The sequence below is a fragment of the Neophocaena asiaeorientalis genome, unplaced genomic scaffold (genome assembly GCF_003031525.2).
Source record: "Neophocaena asiaeorientalis asiaeorientalis breed wild unplaced genomic scaffold, Neophocaena_asiaeorientalis_V1.1 scaffold546, whole genome shotgun sequence".
Classification (NCBI taxonomy): Eukaryota; Metazoa; Chordata; class Mammalia; order Artiodactyla; family Phocoenidae; genus Neophocaena; species Neophocaena asiaeorientalis.
The window spans coordinates 2142158-2160210 of record NW_020175442.1 but is presented as its reverse complement, the minus strand read 5'-3'; the positions used below and the strand labels follow the sequence as shown (position 1 = coordinate 2160210).

Sequence of the window (18053 nt, the reverse complement as noted above, 5' to 3'; positions counted from 1 at the left end):
ATTTCATTATTTTCATTTTTTAATAGTCTTTAAATGTAATACCTAGAATGATTGTAATATGAAAAATCATATATTTTAATAAATATGAATCTAACTTGCATCTACAGCTATGTAGAGATTAAGTACTAAGAATTTAAATTTTTAAAATTTATTTTAAAAATACAAAGACAGCAGTAATTCAGCAAGTACTATGGAAAATGGTTGGTTTTACTTTGCTGTAAATAATTGTGCAAGTAGGAAATGAAATATTCTCCTAACAGATGACTGAATTGTCATTTATTCCAATTTGGAGAGGGAAAAATGTACAGGGAAGGCAGGATTTATGTAAATCCAGAGTTTAAGGATGCAGATTTCTAAGCTAAGTATTTATAGGAACTAATATAAGTTCTACACAATATTCTTCTTAATTGCCTTGAGAAAGGAAACTGAGACCTCTGTACATTTCTTTGCACAAAATGTCTCTTTTAGAAAGAATAAAACAGTTGAGAAACCAATGTCTTTAGATAATTAAAAGTAAAATGCAGATATAGAAAATGAAAAAATTTAACCATGGAAACAAAACTAACCAAGAAATATATTATAGATGTCCATAAATGAAGGAATATTAATAATTGGAAGGGTAAATGCTAATGAATAGAATCGGGTTCAACACCAAGTTTTTCATAAACATTTAAGATATAACCTCAAAAAAATAATTTAGTTGGAAAATATTAGGTGGCTCTAGCCTACTAATTCAAAATATTACTACTAAGTTATCTTCTTGTATTTTCTAAGTATTTTGATCCTTTATATTCATTATCCGCCCCCTCCCCCCCGCCGGAGGCATAAGTGAGTTTAATTCAGGTGACTCAGAGAACATGAGTGCTATATGGAATCAGGAAGGAGAAAAATGATTTGCATCAAATGAACCTAAAGACACAAAATTGCAGGTTTTAAATTTAGATTAATAAAAAATATAGAGCAAACTGATTCCCAAAAACTAAATTTTTAAAAATGTATTTCTAAGCAAAACATTTCTACTTCAAATTATACATATTTTAGAAATTAGCATTGATTGGTAAGCATATATTTTAATATGGAGGAAATTTTAGCATAATAAAATTGTGAAAGCAGTTGTTCCCAACTATAATATTAAACATCATACAGAGGAATATTTGATATGGTAGGTTGACTTGTTTCTTACCTTTATGTTGTTGTACACTGAAGATATAAATAGGTATGTATTTTTCAAATTCAAACAATCAAAGCAATTCTTTATCTGTTTTTGAGTACACTAATAACTAAAATATTATTCTGAAGCAATTCTGTAGCAATCTGAAAAAAGGTATATATTTTTTAATCTCTTCAAGAAACTAGATCTGTTTAAACAGATCATTTTTCTAAACCTTAATAGTTTAACAAAAGATGTTCATCTCTGTCACAGCTTTGGTTTTAAAGCTTTCCACATTTCTTCAGTTTGCTGTTTGTCTATAGCATCTCCAGAGTAGTCAAGACAGTTTGCATGCCACATGCCAATGACAAGTAAGCCACGGTTTTGTACATATGCTGCCTTTAGAGAAATGCCCTGAGGGTCATCATACCACACTTGATGAAAATGGCCAGCCTGATCCTATACAAATAAATTAAAATGTAACTTTAAAGTATTCAGTGCAATAAGAGGGAAAGGTGTTTCTTAAATCCAATGATTCAAGAAGGGTTCAATGAAATAATAAAAATTTTAGGGCATACATAATACTTTCCATGGTTCTATATGTAATACTTTCTAGATATCATTGCTTATGGCACTTTTACAACAATAGAGATTACACAAATGAGCCTCCCAGTATATCCTATTTAAAGTCCTTCTCATGCCCTAAGATTCTTTCCTTGCTCTGATCTGATGATTATCAACCAAGATGTACTGTACACATTTGAATCACTTGTGAGGGCTTTTAAAAGCAGATTCTTGGGACCCACGCCACATGAAACCTATTGAATCAAAATCTTCCAGGGCTAGTGCTATAACATATATTTATTTGTTTCTTTATGTTATGTTTTAATGTTCCATTAGGTGATTCTGATATGTAGCCAAGGTTAAGGAGAATCACTGCTTTTGTCCTCTAAAACCAGCTTATATACTTTTTTGGATTTCCTTACAGTTCCTGGAAATGTGCCTAGTTAGGAGCTCAACAGGTGATTTTGTTTATGATGAATGGCAGTGGACAAAGAAAACATCTCCTTTTCTAGGTCTTACAGAATTGAGTCTAAGAGCCTGTTGGGTCTGGACCCCATGGGTGACTTAGGCACCCACCTAAGAACCACAAACTAGAAACTAGTCTTATGCTCACCTTCCACCCTGTAAAGTCCTTCTCCCCAGCATCACTTGCCTCTATCTAGTGCTAAACATAGTCTCTTTTAGAAGGTATGTAAGCTATGGATAAAGGATAAAAGAAAGAGGAAAGGAGCAGAATTAGGCAAAAGGGTAAAGGAAGAGAAAAAGATAGGAAGTAATAATAGAATGATCTGTGATTTAAAATAATTTACTGATTTTTATATACGTCTGGGGAACTCTTTAAAGACAGTTCTCAATGAATACCAGTAATATTTCTATTTATGGTAGCACCACGAGAATTAGAATCATCTCCTAATATGACTGCTTTAAAGGACAATAGTCACTTGGTAAATGAATAAGCTATGGCATATTTAAGTATAGTAGATTCATTACATACAAGCATATCTCATACTATATCTTATATTCCATTCTTTAAAATCTTTAGAGCTAGAAAAAGCTATACATGCTCTAGTTCCAATTGTGATTCAATATTAAAAGGCAACTTGCAAAACCTGTACCTAAATATAGAAAGATTTATTTTTGTAGAGTCAGGGGCAAACCCAAAGACATGCACCTTTGAATTTTGCCATCATTCTAGCTAGTACTTTGAGCCTTTTTGATATGTTAAGAAATTTCAAATGCCTCAAATAGTGAAGGATCAAAGGATAAAAAACTGAGTATATGTAAGTTTGACAGATGTCTGGTTAAGGAATGTATGCCTCCAAGAATATTGAGTGCAAGATGAAGCCGCTATTGCTGAGACAGCATAAGAAAGCAGAATGATTCTCTTCAGTGAAAACAAAAACTTGATTTGGGTTGCTGTGGATTTTTACAATGAATGAAGAAGAACAAATTGGTTATAAATAGATGGTTGTCTGAAGTGCCATTAAATGAATGGTTTTCAAGGCTCATCAGAATGTTTCCTGCATTCTAAAATCTTAAAGAATGTGTCTTCTTATGCATTAAAGAAAAAATAAGTCAGGAATTACAAAAAACAGTATATCATAGGGTATTTATTCTAAATTACATATTTCCAAACTATGTATAATTGGTTAAACAAACCCTTTACCAAACTGATATCCATGAAACACTGTTCCCCTGCATGTTTCTAAGAGTGCTAGGAAACAGGGTTCTATGTTAAACAATTAAATGGCTTTATGTACTGTAGTACATCTTAAATCCTTGAATATAATGTTATATATTATAAATCTCCAAGAGAGACTTACAGTTTGTAGTGTTTTCCAAATATATTTGGCCATGGCACATGCATGTGTGTTTGTGTGTGTGTTTGTGTTTTTTTATTATATTCTTTTTAAGTTTAATCTTTAAAATGAAAAAAAATTATACAATTTTAAAGGTTACTTTCCATTTACAGTTATTACAAAATACTGGCTATATTCCCTGTGTTGTACAATACATCCTTGAGCCTATCTTATACCCAACAGTTTGTACCTCCCACTCCCCCACCCCTGTCTTGCCCATCACCCCTACTCTTCCCACTGGTAACCACTAGTGTGTGTGGGTGTGTGGTGTCTATGTGTTATTAACAGTTCCCAGAACAGAGTTCTATAAATACTGTTTGGTAAAGACAGGATCACAGTGTACCCTAGTTTAATGTTTATACTTAAGATTCTAAAGTTTAAAAAGCTCTACACTAAAGCTTTCTACATAAATGATATACAGACATGTACATGTATATCAATTATAATTTATTAAATTTGTATATTTGCAGTCATCCTTTTGTAAATGGGTACCAGACCATTAGAAAGAAATATAAATTGTTGCTGGAATTAATGTTCATCATATCATTTTAGGGTTCCTTTTGTAGTAACATAATTCAAGGTAAATTAAAGATGGTTTGTACTTAGATTTTTGAGGTGTGAAAAAGTTTTTATTATGCTAAAGGTAAACTATGGAAAAGATAACTTTTCTTTGTCCCTTTGGTATGGCAATTCCTATTTATCAAACACTACCTGACAGAATTGCTAGTCATTTACTCTGTTTCTTCAAATTTCTGTTTGTAATATTTTTCTGTCTCTAATTTTTAATTTTGTTGAATATCACATAGTTTGAATTGTGGAATAAATTTGAAATGATACCGTTTTCCATTGTGAAGTCCCTGATGATACGTCTCCTGTTCTCAGCCTCATTCCTCCCTATATAAGAGCCTCATCAGAATTTTGGGGCTACTTTGAAATAGAGGTTTTCAGAGCAAGTAACCCATTTTGGCCCAAAGCTCTTTCAAAAGCCACAGACATCATTTATAATTGACAACTCTTAAGGAAATTCTGTTTGTGATACACATGTTTTTATTATATCATCTAAAATGACAAGTGGCCCATGCAGAGCAGTTCCACTATTAGCATAACTTGAATTGCTCACAAGGGAAGTAAAGTTCCTGATTACACAGATTCAAAGACAAGTCTACTCATGTAAACAGCAGTCTGTACGTTGTACCCTATAAGAAAACTGATAGAAAATCTTACTTTCAAATATGTAATTATGAAAATACACAATTATGAAAACTAAAGATTGATAACTTGTGAAAAGTCTTACTTGATAGTGATAATAAGGAGACTGCTGAATTTTATCCCACAGTCTTCCAGAAGTAGAACTATTTACTTGCTTCATGATCATTTGATAGGCCACCTGACAGTATACAGCATCTTTACAAGGGTATTTTGCAGTGGTACAAACATGATTCTAGAAATGCAAAAATGTTCATGTTATAGATTATCAATTAAGCAAATCTTAAGCAATTAAGCAAATCCAAAAATATAATACAATTATTTATTAGACATAAAATATATACTATAAATAGATAACCTGACTATATGGAATAAAAGTTAAATTTCATTACTAAATAGAAATATAATATTCAGAAACTTGTATGGGATTTAATTATTTAAAATAAACTGTCTATATTTTAGTCTCAAACTATATTAAATAAATTCTCAATAAAGTGTATATATTCTATATAGAGAGAAATTTCTAAATTATAAATAAAATGAAGTTTATATAGAGGAAACAAAACAGACTCTAAAAAATATAATAGAAAGAGAAAAAAATTACATAAGAAATGATCTGTTCTTACCGCTGATAGATTTTGGCAGGTATAATCATAACCATACCAGGGAATACCCATTACAAGTTTCTTAGGGTTAGTGCCTATCTTGATGTAGTCATCATATCCTAATCAAATAGGAACAGAAAAAGCATAATTTTTTCTCTTCATATGTCTACTAATGTGTTCATACAAGCTATGCAACCACTCAGAATCCAAGTTTGTAACAACAGGTACATTTATGTAAAATACTAATATAGTGTTTCTCGAATATATTATAAAAGTCATCTCTTAAGAACTATAAATTTGGTATCACTTTCTAAACAATTTCTTTTTGAATAATAGAGAACATTCAAAACAATTTTGATCAAATTGAAGCAAAAAATTCACAAAATTTAATTTTAGGAAAAATGACACATTTTAGTAACAATGACACATTTTAGGAAAGCATGCTAATTGTGTCTATTAACTGCTAAGGCATGGATTTGATATTCTAGATTCTAAAGCTTTAAAAAATGTTCTATAAGTCTTAAACTTTCTGGCAGGTGTGGTCTAACAATTACTTACAGAACACACAAGTGTTCCACATTTTATCAATATCCTATAAGCATGGATTACAGCTTGGGATAAGGAATGACCCCATCTTACTCTGTAGCAGATAATCTGTAGTTATAGGAAACAAAGAGAAAAATGAACAAATTCCTGGTACTATCAATCCCTTTCTTGCCCATGCTGCAAATTATGTTTTCCCACCAAGATGTGTTCCAAGATTAGCTAGAATGTTGAGTAAATTTGCTGTTTTTCAGAGGCTTTAAAGTTATTGTGTACTGTTAAATATCCAAGAGAGGGGTGGAGTATGCATCATTTCCCAAACATATTTGATAATGAACCTTTTATTGATATACATAATTATCATCTCTTTCATAAACACAGTTGGCAAACATTGGGTTAAATAATTATTTTGTATTATAACACAAATTATTTTTCAAATTTTAAATAGTATATGCTTATGATCAGACTATTCTATCCAGACAATTAGGACATGATAAAATGAGGCCAGGTTCTATGATTTTACCTCTATATGAAAAAGAAAATAATTTTTATTTATTACTCAACACTTAAATCTATGCTAACTATCCCAGAAAATCTCACTTAAGTCCAAAGGATAGCAAGCAATCTTTAATTCAATTGGTTGATGGGATATAAACCAATCCAAACTTTGGAAAGAATAATGCAAAGGCCACATCATATGAATGACAGATCAGAAGTACTCTTTTTTTTTTTCTTGCGGTACGCGGGCCTCTCACTGTTGTGGCCTCTCCCGTTGCAGAGCACAGGCTCCGGACGCGCAGGCTCAGCGGCCATGGCCCACGGGCCCAGCTGCTCCGCGGTATGTGGGATCTTCCCGGACCGGGGCATGAACCCGTGTGCCCTGCATCGGCAGGTGGGCTCTCAACCACTGCGCCACCAGGGAAGCCCCAGAAGTACTCTTAATTCTAATAGGAATATAATTTTTAATGTAGCATGGGTACTAATAGTAAATGCCAAAAAAGATAAAGCCAGCCCTATAAATCATGTATAATAGGTACTCATATTATAGCTACCTTTGCTATTAAATTATTTAACATTGGTTATTTCAACAAAAATATTCTATCAAATTCTAAGTAAGCAAATATCTTCTTCATGTAACTTTCTGACAAGAGTGTTGACTTGAAGTTAGAACACCTGCTTTAGTTCCAACCATATAATACTTAATAGCTGTGCAATCATGAGAACTTATCACCCTTCATCTTATCTATAATAGAGGGTTAATATAATACACCTACCTCCCAAGACTTTTTAGAGGTAATTGAAAACTTCAGAACTTTTAAAACTTTTTGTAAACTTTAAAGCTCTCAAATTAAGAGGTTTTTATATGTTTCAAGAAAGCGTTACAAATGGAAAATGTATACAAATGACTTAGAAATACTAAACTATATCTTAATGTTTGACGTTATAGAATTAATATCGCTGATAAATGATTGTTTTGTGAGTTCTTACCAGTTAATGTCTTAGTATAGGGAGAATTGGCTCCTGCAATACATTGTGACCAGACCAGACTTCGTTCACCATAAGACATCACAAAGAGAAAGTCACAAGCATCTGCAATTCCAGTATAATTATAGCACCTCCTACCTAAGCAGTTTGGAGACCAAGATACATCCAAGGTTACCTGTGGGAAAACCATTTTATGTAACATGATCAAATATGCATATTATGGCAGATGTTTTGTTGATTATGTATTCTCTTGCCTCATATTACTCCCCCCCTCAAAAAGAACCACTTATGTGTCTGACTTAAGGTTTGACATGTATGGAACTAGAACAATTCTAAGAAATATATTTTTTGCCTACATGGACTGACCCAGACATATATTTTGGACAATGTTTTGGACATATATTTAGATAATGGACATATATTTGGACACAGGCATATTTGGACATATACAATGACCAGGAGCAGGCACTGTGTAGAAGAGGAGTTTAAAGTCACATGCCTCCAGAGGACAGACTAGCAACTCGACTGACTGAAGGAAACTGGTGTAATCACAGTAGGGTGTGGTAGGGCCCATAAGCAACTAGAGAGTAAAAGCACACTAAAAGAATTCGAATACGAAAGTTCTTAAAAATATCATGCAAGCTAAATTGGTCATCTCTTGGCACAAGCTTACTGGACTGTTTTGGCAGCTTGAGCCCTTGATTTACAATTACTTTACATGGTAAGTTTATTCCAACATTATAGTTAAAGAGTAGTGGTGTTTTATGGCTACAAGTATAAATTAATCAACTCAAAATGTTGAACAAATCACTTAAATGTTCTTACTTTATGGAAATATTCAAATAAAACTTGAGTGTTAAATTATCTTTCATTTTTGAATAGTGAGCCAGTCCTCAATAAGGATGAATCTCTTTAAAAGATTTATTGCTGGGATTCCCTGGTGGCGCAGTGGTTAAGAGTCCGCCTGCCGATGCAGGGGACATGGGTTCGTGCCCCGGTCTGGGAAGATCCCACGTGCCGCAGAGCGGCTGGGCCCGTGAGCCATGGCCGCTGGGCCTGCGCATCCGAAGCCTATGCTTCTCAACAGGAGAGGCCGCAACAGTGAGAGGCCCACGTACCACAAAAAAAAAAAAAAAAAAAAGATTTATTGCCTTAACTGAATATTAATTAGCTTTATTTTATTAATATAGGTCTGCAAACATTCTAAAGCTTCATTAAAAGTTTTCTTCTTAATTAGGCTCTCAATAAATGTATTGATTAATATTACAAAAAATTGAGGTATTTTAGTTAAATTTTTACACTTTGGCTAATTTATTCTACTATAACTCTTTTTAGGACTTTCTCAAAATTCTCTCTGTAATTCTTTCATTATTAACACTAAAGGAAGCTCTGCTTTGTAAGTCTAGGCTTTCCCCAAAGCTCTCCAGCAAAATAGGTTATAAAGTGAAATTTTTACATATTGGACTTCATTTTATCACTGTCCCCTCTTACAAAATGGAAGTATAATAAGGTAATAGAGAAAGTGATTACCTCTAAGCAGGTAAATTTCAAATCCGTTTTGTAAGTCCTTACCTCTCTCCTGAGCAGTGAGAATATTTTCACCTGGGTTTCCTCCTGAGCAGTAAGAATATTTTCACCTGGGTTTCCTGTCATGGTTAATCTCATATTTTTGAGAAGGCAACATTATTAGAAAAGAAATTAGAAAAGAAATCAAAAGACTTTGGTTCTTATCTTGGCTCTCTTATAACTAGGTTATTTCATTTTAAATATCTGATCTGTTTTCCCACATGTAACAATGAAGGTGTAGAAAGAATTCTTCAAGAGCACTTCTAGCTTTTTAATTCTGTGATCACAAATTCTATAATCCTAAATTATCATCTTTTCCCAAAAACTCATTTCTCCTTCCTGGGGCTCTATATTAGTCATTTTTTTTCTGGTCACCAGTTTAAGAACCTTTGGGCCATTTTGTGACTCTTCTTCCCTCACACCCCATAACTAATCTCACATTTTCCTTTGGGTGGCCTCTCACAGTTTTTCTGCCCATTCCTTTCCATTAATTAATTAATTGAATGAATACTGAACACTTGCTGAGTGTTAGGGTTATGCCATCATCCCAGTTCAAACCATAAGTTCCAAGTTATTGTATTACTGGGTTAGTCCTTACAGGTCTCTCTTTCTCCTCTAGACTTTTTTACGTACTACCATAAATAATCTTCCCCAGATACTTTCTATACACATTACCCATTACATACAGAATAAAATGCATACTCTTCAGTGTCACATCCTGGATCTTCCACAATCTGGTTCATCTTGGCAACTCTACTTCCCACTAACTTAACTAACATAAACTTGACATAGTAGCCCAAATTGTTCTACTTGCCCCTCAAACATGGAAATAGACATTCCTACTGCAAAATCTTTGCTCAGTCTCTTCCCCCTTGCTCTTTCACTATAGCTTAATCAGGACTAGCAAATAAGTTCCCATACATTAATTCTACCCTATTAACAATAGCAATCTAGAGAATGAGGGAAAAGTTTCTGAGACCAAAATGTGTGAGGAGAGGAGTATGGTGGCTTGCATACCAGGTATTTGCTATTCTTGATCTAAATTGTACTCATCTGAAAAGCTGAATTCCACAGTGACAAACCTTCCCTACTTGTATAAAGCCACAGAGATGTTGATCGTTACATCATTTATTATTTTTCCAGTGACTCTCAAATTCATGTTGACCAACTACACCAGAATCACCTATCACACTTGGTAAAAATACAGTTCCTAGAATCTATGCCAGAATCAACTTCTGGGCATATTTTTAACAAGCACTCCCAGGTGATTCTGAGATAGATTTAGAGTCATTAGTTTATACTATATATATCCTACTTAACTAGACTTAAAATTTTGAAAGGCAGGTATCATTCATATGTTCAATAAGTAATTTTTAAACATTGTGTTAGACATCAAGGAACTGGTCCCTGCCTTCAAAAAACTCACTGTCTAGCCTAGCAGTTTTTTCTCAGCTTTACTAAGGTATAATAGACAAGTAAAATTGTAATATATTTTAAGTGTACAATATGATGATATGCATATATATGCAAAAGTATTCCCATCAAGTTAATTAACATAGCCATCACCTTATTTATTTTGGTGATAACACTAAAATTCTACTCTCAGCAAATTTCAAATTATACAATACAGTACAATCAACTATAGTCATCATGTTATGCACTAAATCCTGAGACCTTATTCATCTTACAACAAAGTTTATACCTTTTACCAGCCTAACTGTGTCTAACTACAGTTTCCTTATTGACATTTCCCTATTGATTATCTGTCTGAATAAGCTGTCCATTGCTGAAAGTGGAGTACTAAAGTCCTCTACTATTATTATATTGCTGTCTGTTTCTCCCTTCAGATATCTTAGTGTTTATTTAATATATTTGGGCGCTCTGATGTGGAGCACCCACAATAAATATTTGAAATTGTTATATCTTCTTGATGAACTGACCCTTTTATAATTATGTAATGAACTTTGTCTCTTGTTACCATTTTTGGCTTAAAGTCCATTTTGTCTGATATAAATATAGCTACCCCTGCTCACTTTTTGTTTCCATTTGCCTGGAACTAGTTTTTCAATCCTTTCATTTTTACTCTATGTGTGTCCTTAAAGCTGAAGTGAGTCTCTTGTAGGCGGCGTATAGTTGGATCTTGTTTTTTTTAATCCATTCAGCCACTCTGTGTCTTTTGATTCAAGAATTTAGTCCATTTAAAGTAATTACTGATAGGTTTCTATGTAATATTGCCATTTTGTTAATTGTTTTCTGGCTATTTTCTAATTCCTTTTTTCCTTTCTTCTTTTCTTGCTCTCTTTCTTTGTGATTTGTGATTCCCTGTAGTGGCATGCTTGATTCCTTTCTGATTTTCTTTTGTATATCTAATGTAGGATTTTGCTTTGTGGTTATCATGTGGCTTACATTTAAAAAAATTTTGTAACTATGTATGGTGATGGAAGTTAACTAGACTTATTGTGGTGGTCATTTTGCAGTATATATAAATATCAAATCATTATGTTGTACACCTGAAAAAATAACTTTTTAAAGCATCTTATAGTTACAACAGTCTATTTTAAACTGTTAACAACTTAGAACACATACAAAAGCTCTACATTTTTATACTCCACCACCCGACATTTTATGTTTTGGATGTCAAAATTTACATCATTTTCTATGTGTCCACTAACAAATTATTGTATAGTTTTTTTTAAGAAGGAAACATCCTAATGTGTTCCTTTATAATTTCTGTAATATACATTTTTATTGACGTATAGTTAATTTAAAGTGTTGTGTTAGTTTCAGGTGTACAGCGAAGTGATTCAGTTGTACATATATATATACCTATTCTTTTTCAGATTCTTTTCCATTATAGGTTATTACAAGATATTGAATATAGTTCCCTGTACTATACAGTAGGTCCTTTTTGTTTATCTGTTTTGTATATAGTAGTGTGTATATGTTAATCCCAAACTACTAATTTACCTCCCCCCCACTGCTATCCCCTTTGGTAATCATAAGTTTGTTTTCTTTGTCTGTGAGTCTATTTCTGTTTTATAAATAAGTTTATTTGTATCACTTTTTAGATTCCACATATAAGTGATAACATATGATATTTGTCTCTGTCTGTCTTCATTTAATATGATTATCTCTAGGTCCATCCATGTTGCTGCAAATGGCACTATTTCATTCTTTTTTATGGCTGAGTAATATTCCATTGTGTATATATACCACATCTTTATCCAGTCACCTGTCAGCAGACATTAGGTTGCTTCCATGTGTTGGCTATTGTAAATAGTGCTGCTATGAACACTGAGGTGAATATATCTTTTTGAATTATAGTTTTGTCTGGGTATATGCCCAGGAGTGGGACTGCAGAATCATATGGCAACTCTATTTTTAGTTTTTTAAGGAATCTCCATACTGTTCTCCATAGTGGCTGCACCAATTTACATTCCCATCAATATTGTAGGAGGGTTCCTTTTTCTCCACTCCCTCTCCAGCATTTATTATTTGTAGACTTTTTTTTTTTTTAAAGAAGATGTTGGGGGTAGGAGTGTATTAATTATTTATTTATTTTTGCTGTGTTGGGTCTTCGTTTCTGTGCGAGGGCTTTCTCTAGTTGTGGCAAGCGGGGGCCACTCTTCATCGTGGTGCGCAGGCCTCTCACTATCACGGCCTCTCTTGTTGCGGAGCACAGGCTCCAGATGCACAGGCTCAGTAGTTGTGGCTCACGGGCCTAGTTGCTCCGCGGCATGTGGGATCCTCCAAGACCAGGACTCAAACCTGTGACCCCTGCATTAGCAGGCAGATTCTCAACCACTGCACCACCAGGGAAGCCCTGTAGAGTTTTTAATGATGGCCATTCTGACTGGTGTGAGGTGACACCTCATTGTAGTTTTGGTTTGCATTTCTCTGAATAAGAATCTCTGGGGGTGGGATCCAGTGTACCTGTGTGTGTTTAATTTTTTTAAGATTCCTGGTTATCTTGGTGTATGACCAGTTTTGAGAATCACTGATCTGGGGCTACACTGTCCTTCTGTTACTCACACATTGCCTGGCAAGATGCCTTATGTTGTGATCTTCTCTCTGATCATGCTTATTATGGTAGTAGGGAAATACTGCCTTTTGTCATAGCACTGACAAGCTCTATGGACTTAGGCTTTGAGCCTTATTGGGCCTTGGGTGCTTTACAAAGTAATTCAGAGTCTATGGAGCAAGTGAGACACTTCCCCAGAACTACCTCTACTCTTAGGCAAGAGCTGTTTCTGTCCTGCACTGATGAAAGCAGAGCCTGGGCAGCTAAATCCTTCCTGAGATTCCCATTGCCTATCTAATATTTCTAACTCTGCTGCAAGGCAGGTAGGTGGGGCAATTCCAGTACTGTATCCTGATGTGAATAAAGAACAGATTTGGCGCCTTAAATTTTTATAAAACTTCTCTAGTTAAGAACTCAAAAGTTCCAGAAAATTTTTTAGGATGTACTGAAACTCTTCCTACTCAATAAAACTGAGACTCTATTTGCCATACCTTCATGAACACATTTTTTTTTTTCTTGTGTTATGCGGGCCTCTCACTGCTGTGGCCTCTCCCATTGCGGAGCACAGGCTCCGGATGTGCAGGCTCAGCGGCCATGGCGCACGGGCCCAGCCGCTCCACGGCATGTGGGATCCTCCCGGACCGGGGCACGAACCCGCGTCCCCTGCATCGGCAGACAGACTCTCTGCCACTGCGCCACCAGGGAAGCCCCCTATGAACACATTTTGGTAGGAAAAATAAGGGGTTTCCAAAAAACACCAAATGAATTTTTACCTGTGATCCCTCAATTTCACGCTGGAAAGAGTCTGCAATTTTTTGACTAAAGCAGTTAACGCATAATATTCATGTGATGAACGAGCAACTTCTTGTCTAGATTAATTCCATCCATATATTGTGTTTTGGCCAGCTTAACTTGTTGAGCTAACCAGGATGCTCTGAAAGTAGTATTAATGATATCCCTTATGGATACATCTCCGATGGAAGAAATATACATCTTTTGTACATATATGCTTTTCACAGATTAATAAAATTTACTTCACAAACTCATTCCAAAGACATCCAAATGTCTTTAAAACACCTCATAATTTTGGAATACTAAGCCCCAAATTTAAGTTTTCCAAATGAAGAAATAATATATCAAGATCACAGAAAATCATTAGTCATTAATCTTTGAAATAACCATTATGAATAAATAGTAATATTATCAAATTAAAAGAAGAAATCATGGACTATGGCTAGCTAAGGGTCATCATGCACCCAAAGTAACAATTAAACATTGATCATATGCCAGGCACTGAGAGTACAACAGTGAATAAGACATAGGGGTCCCAATTAATTGGTGGCAGAGGAAATTAGTGGGGCCTGGAAAGTAGGAGACGGTAGGCTAGGAAGAAATAGGGGCAAGTGTCAAGGCCTGGAGGCAGAGCATGGAGGTTTGCTGACGCCTAAAATTTGGAGGGAGACAACAGCGAAGAACCTGAGGGTGGTAGGCAGGGTTAAATCATGAAAGACCTTGAAGCCCTCTTGAGAAATTATCCCAAGGGAAAGGGTTTTAAAAAGAGAATATACATATTTTAGGTATGCATTTTAGAAAAATCCCTTCAGCTGAAGTGGAAAATGGTTTAAAGAGGCAAAACTGGAGGCAGAATATCTAATAGGAAAGCTTTGGAAGAATGCAGGCCAGAGATGATGGTGACCTCAACTAAAGTTGTGGAGCAGCGGAGACTATGAGATAAATGAATAAATCTGGAAGATCCTAAGAAGGCAAAATTAACAGGACTCTGACCCACTGAATGAGTAAGGTAAGAGAAAGGGAGGAGGTTGAAAATACTCAAGTTTCTGGCTGCTGCAGATGGACTCATAGATACTGCGTTTACTATGAATGATTTCTGGTGAACCTTACTTCTTAGACTAGTACTCAAGTTAAATACTAAGGTGGTTGATGTTATGTTTCTCCTGTATTTTTTTCTCCACAGATAATATCAGAAGCACTGATCATTTTTACTTTATCCCAAATAAGGTGTTAATTCATTGATTTAGCAAATATTTATTGAATCCCAGTAAGGTATAGGCAGGGTATATTGTTAGGCATTAGTGACACAGACCAGGTCCATTGGTTATTTAATGCAATAGTGTTAAGGGCTACATGGAAATGCAGGGCGCCATGACAGCATATAAAGGGGACCTGCGACCCTGGTAGGGCAGGAAAACTTCCCTGAGGACTACACTCTTTAGGGGAGGACTGAAATCTGGGCAATGACCTAGACAGGGGACAGAGGAGGGGTACCAATGCACAAAAAAGAGCATTCTCAGAAGAGGGAACAAAAAAGGGCAAAGGTCTCAATACCTCAGGAGAATTCTGAATTTCTGGAGCCAAAAGGTCAGTGAGGCTGGAGCACAAAAATCCTGAAAGTATGTGGAAACAGGTGAAACTGATGAAACTACTGAGGTAGGTGGTGGCAGGATCAAGTAGGGCTTTGTAGACCACTGAAGAGTTTCTATTTTCTCCTGAGATGAATGGGAAGCATTGAAGTATTTTAAGCAGAGGATCATAAGATTTGCATTAAAAAGTGAGAGAGACAGACAGACACAGGGAGAGGGGGAGAGAGAAAGGGAGTGTGATATCTATGATCAGTGGGCCACTGTGAGGAGAATGGATGGGTGAGGGTGGGCAGAGCTAGCTATAAAAATTAAACCAGGCTTTTCCTAATTTTCTGTCTCCTTTTTGGTTATTTTTCAGAATTAACTGTGCGTAACCCATTTTTCTACTAGGCAGTTACCCACTGAAATAATAAAACTTACAAAATGTGAAACTGAACAGCCCATTGTTTTTAGACTTCTTAGAATCATATTTATGTCACAAACCTTACCCCTATTTCAATTCTGATAACTAAGATTGAATATGTTAAAAATATACAGAGAGCTTGTGATATAATAGAAATACTAAAAAATAGCTTGATGAACCAATTGAATATATAAGGGAAAAAGTAATGCAGTCTAGTCTTTGTCTTTGAAAAATATAGGTCAGTAGAGAGAAAAGACCATTAACCACCAGCATACAAATGAACAAAATTTGGCTTCTTTGCATAATTGGTTTTCTAAATGCCCACAGATGCCGCCTAACCGACTAAGAGGTATTGGGTGCTACAGAAAGTCTTTCAGATGTTAGGCTTACACACTAGGCAGGTTCTCCATAAACACTTCCACCGTTTTTACTTCTTCTAAGCAATTATATTACTTTTTTAAATTGACATTTAAATGTCCCTGCCTCAAATGTAATCTGCTAGATTAAGAACTGGCAATTGTCACTATGTTTACACAAGAATTGCTCTTTTGGACTGAACTTTTCCACCTGCCTGATGTGTCCAGTTCCTGGTGCAGTCATCAAACTCTAGGCAGACAAGTGGTCTTCACATTACCTCCGAAAGGGTGTTTGCTTAAAGCTGCCCAAGGCCTTATAAATTCTTAGGTGGGTAGATGGAATTTTTACTTAAAAACCTATTTTTATCCCCCTTCTTGTGTGGCAGGTATAGAAAAGCAAAGTAAGCAGAACGTTCAGTCTTCCACTGGACCGTGGGAGTGCTGAGATTCTTTCAAACTCATCCTCAATTCTCCTGGAAACCAATGGGCGTTGCTACTTAGGGAGTATCTCCTTACCAGCCTCCTTGCTTATCTGGCCAGACTGCCTGGGGAGAGGCACAGCAGGCCAATGCAAGGAACTTGCACTTAGAGTCAGATCAGGGTTGGAATACTTACTGTGAGACCTGGGAGGAGTTACTCAACCTCTCTGAGCCAAAATTTCCTCATCTTTAAGGCTGAAGGAAATCTGTGGACAGAAAGGCCCTTCCGCGAGCGGTCAAAGCTGGTTTTGCGCCCCCAACACCTCTTTCTCGGGCTCGGTTATTCTACTGTAACTTCTCTTAGGGCCTTCAGGACCAGACCCGGAGCGTCAGGGGAGAGAGGCCACTGACCTCGAAGTCGGGGCGATGGGCGATGGGTGATGGGACGGCACAGCGCTGGGGCCTGGCACTCGCAGTCGGCCCCGAGCCCGACACTCAGCGCCAGGAGCAGCGGCAGCAGCAGAGGAGCCAGCCCCAGGGCCCCGTGCAGCGAGGGAACGAGGCGCCGGCTCCGGAGCTGTGGCCAGGCCATGTCAGCGGCTCACCAATCAGCAGAGCTGTCCCGGATTCCCTGGCGGCGCCTGCTTTATGGACGGGAGGGGAGGGGCCGGGCCAAGCTCCCCGGCTGGGCAGGTGAGGAGCTGGGCGGTGGCCAAGTCCGGGGATCTGGGGCTGCTGGAGAGAGGGAGAGAGGCCGAGGCCGCGGTGCCCCTCACCCTGTCGAGCCCAGGGAGCCGGGGCCTCGGTGCCCGGCAGACAGTTGACTCAAGTGTATATCGCCTACCATCTATGTGCCTCTCTTTGGCTCTGTGTCATAGTTGTTTGTGTCTTCCTTGTGGAGTCTGAAACTGGAGGGTGTCCTCAAAATGGAGAAGTAGGATGCCTTGGAAGGGATGACTGTGCTACATGGTTGGAATGGCCCAAAGATTTTGAAGATACAGATATCTGTTGAATTAAGACAGCAGTTCGAATACGGCCTCTAATTTCGCCTCCTCCCATGCTTAAACTCCAGTGAAGACCTCAACCCACAAGGGAAGGGAAATGACAGCAACATTTTGGAAGCTTGAAAGCACAAGTATGAGGGGTAAGTGTCCCAGGCCCCAACAGTGTGGAAACTTGAGAAACAACGCAATTTAAACCAGAATCTTCAAAAGGTTCCGGAACTACAAGAGGTGCCTCAGGAATTGGGGGTGAAGAGGAGATGGAGGTTAGGATGTCCGAAAATAAAGGGGAATAGGTGAAAGCTGCTTGAGAAGCAGTGAAATCTCTAGATCCTTTCTCCAGCCTTATGTCTCTGGGCAGCTGCCCCTCTCCCACCCAGGCTGAAGTTTGGAGGTTTAATGCTCTGGGGCGGGTGGATTCTCTGGTACTTGCTCGGGTACCATACCTAAAATAGGATATAACTGACTTTGTGCCTGACCAAAGATATTGACAA

The 18053-nt window shown here is 36.7% G+C and overlaps 2 protein-coding genes across 2 annotated transcripts in view; one reads left to right on the top strand and one right to left on the bottom strand.

The window, feature by feature from the left end:
• Positions 1 to 7468, top strand: part of SPATA1 (spermatogenesis associated 1) — a 44182-nt gene extending 36714 nt beyond the window's left edge. The window contains 1 exon segment of the mRNA XM_024767888.1: positions 7436 to 7468. The gene's annotated coding sequence lies outside the window, so the exon portion shown is untranslated.
• Positions 1173 to 17150, bottom strand: CTBS (chitobiase). Its single transcript, XM_024767887.1, is given in 8 exon segments — positions 1173 to 1609; positions 4868 to 5014; positions 5406 to 5503; positions 7416 to 7587; positions 13773 to 13810; positions 13813 to 13866; positions 13869 to 13992; positions 16908 to 17150. Coding segments are annotated over 8 exon segments (1068 nt in total). The 3' UTR covers positions 1173 to 1417.
• Positions 17151 to 18053: the final 903 nt, after the last annotated feature.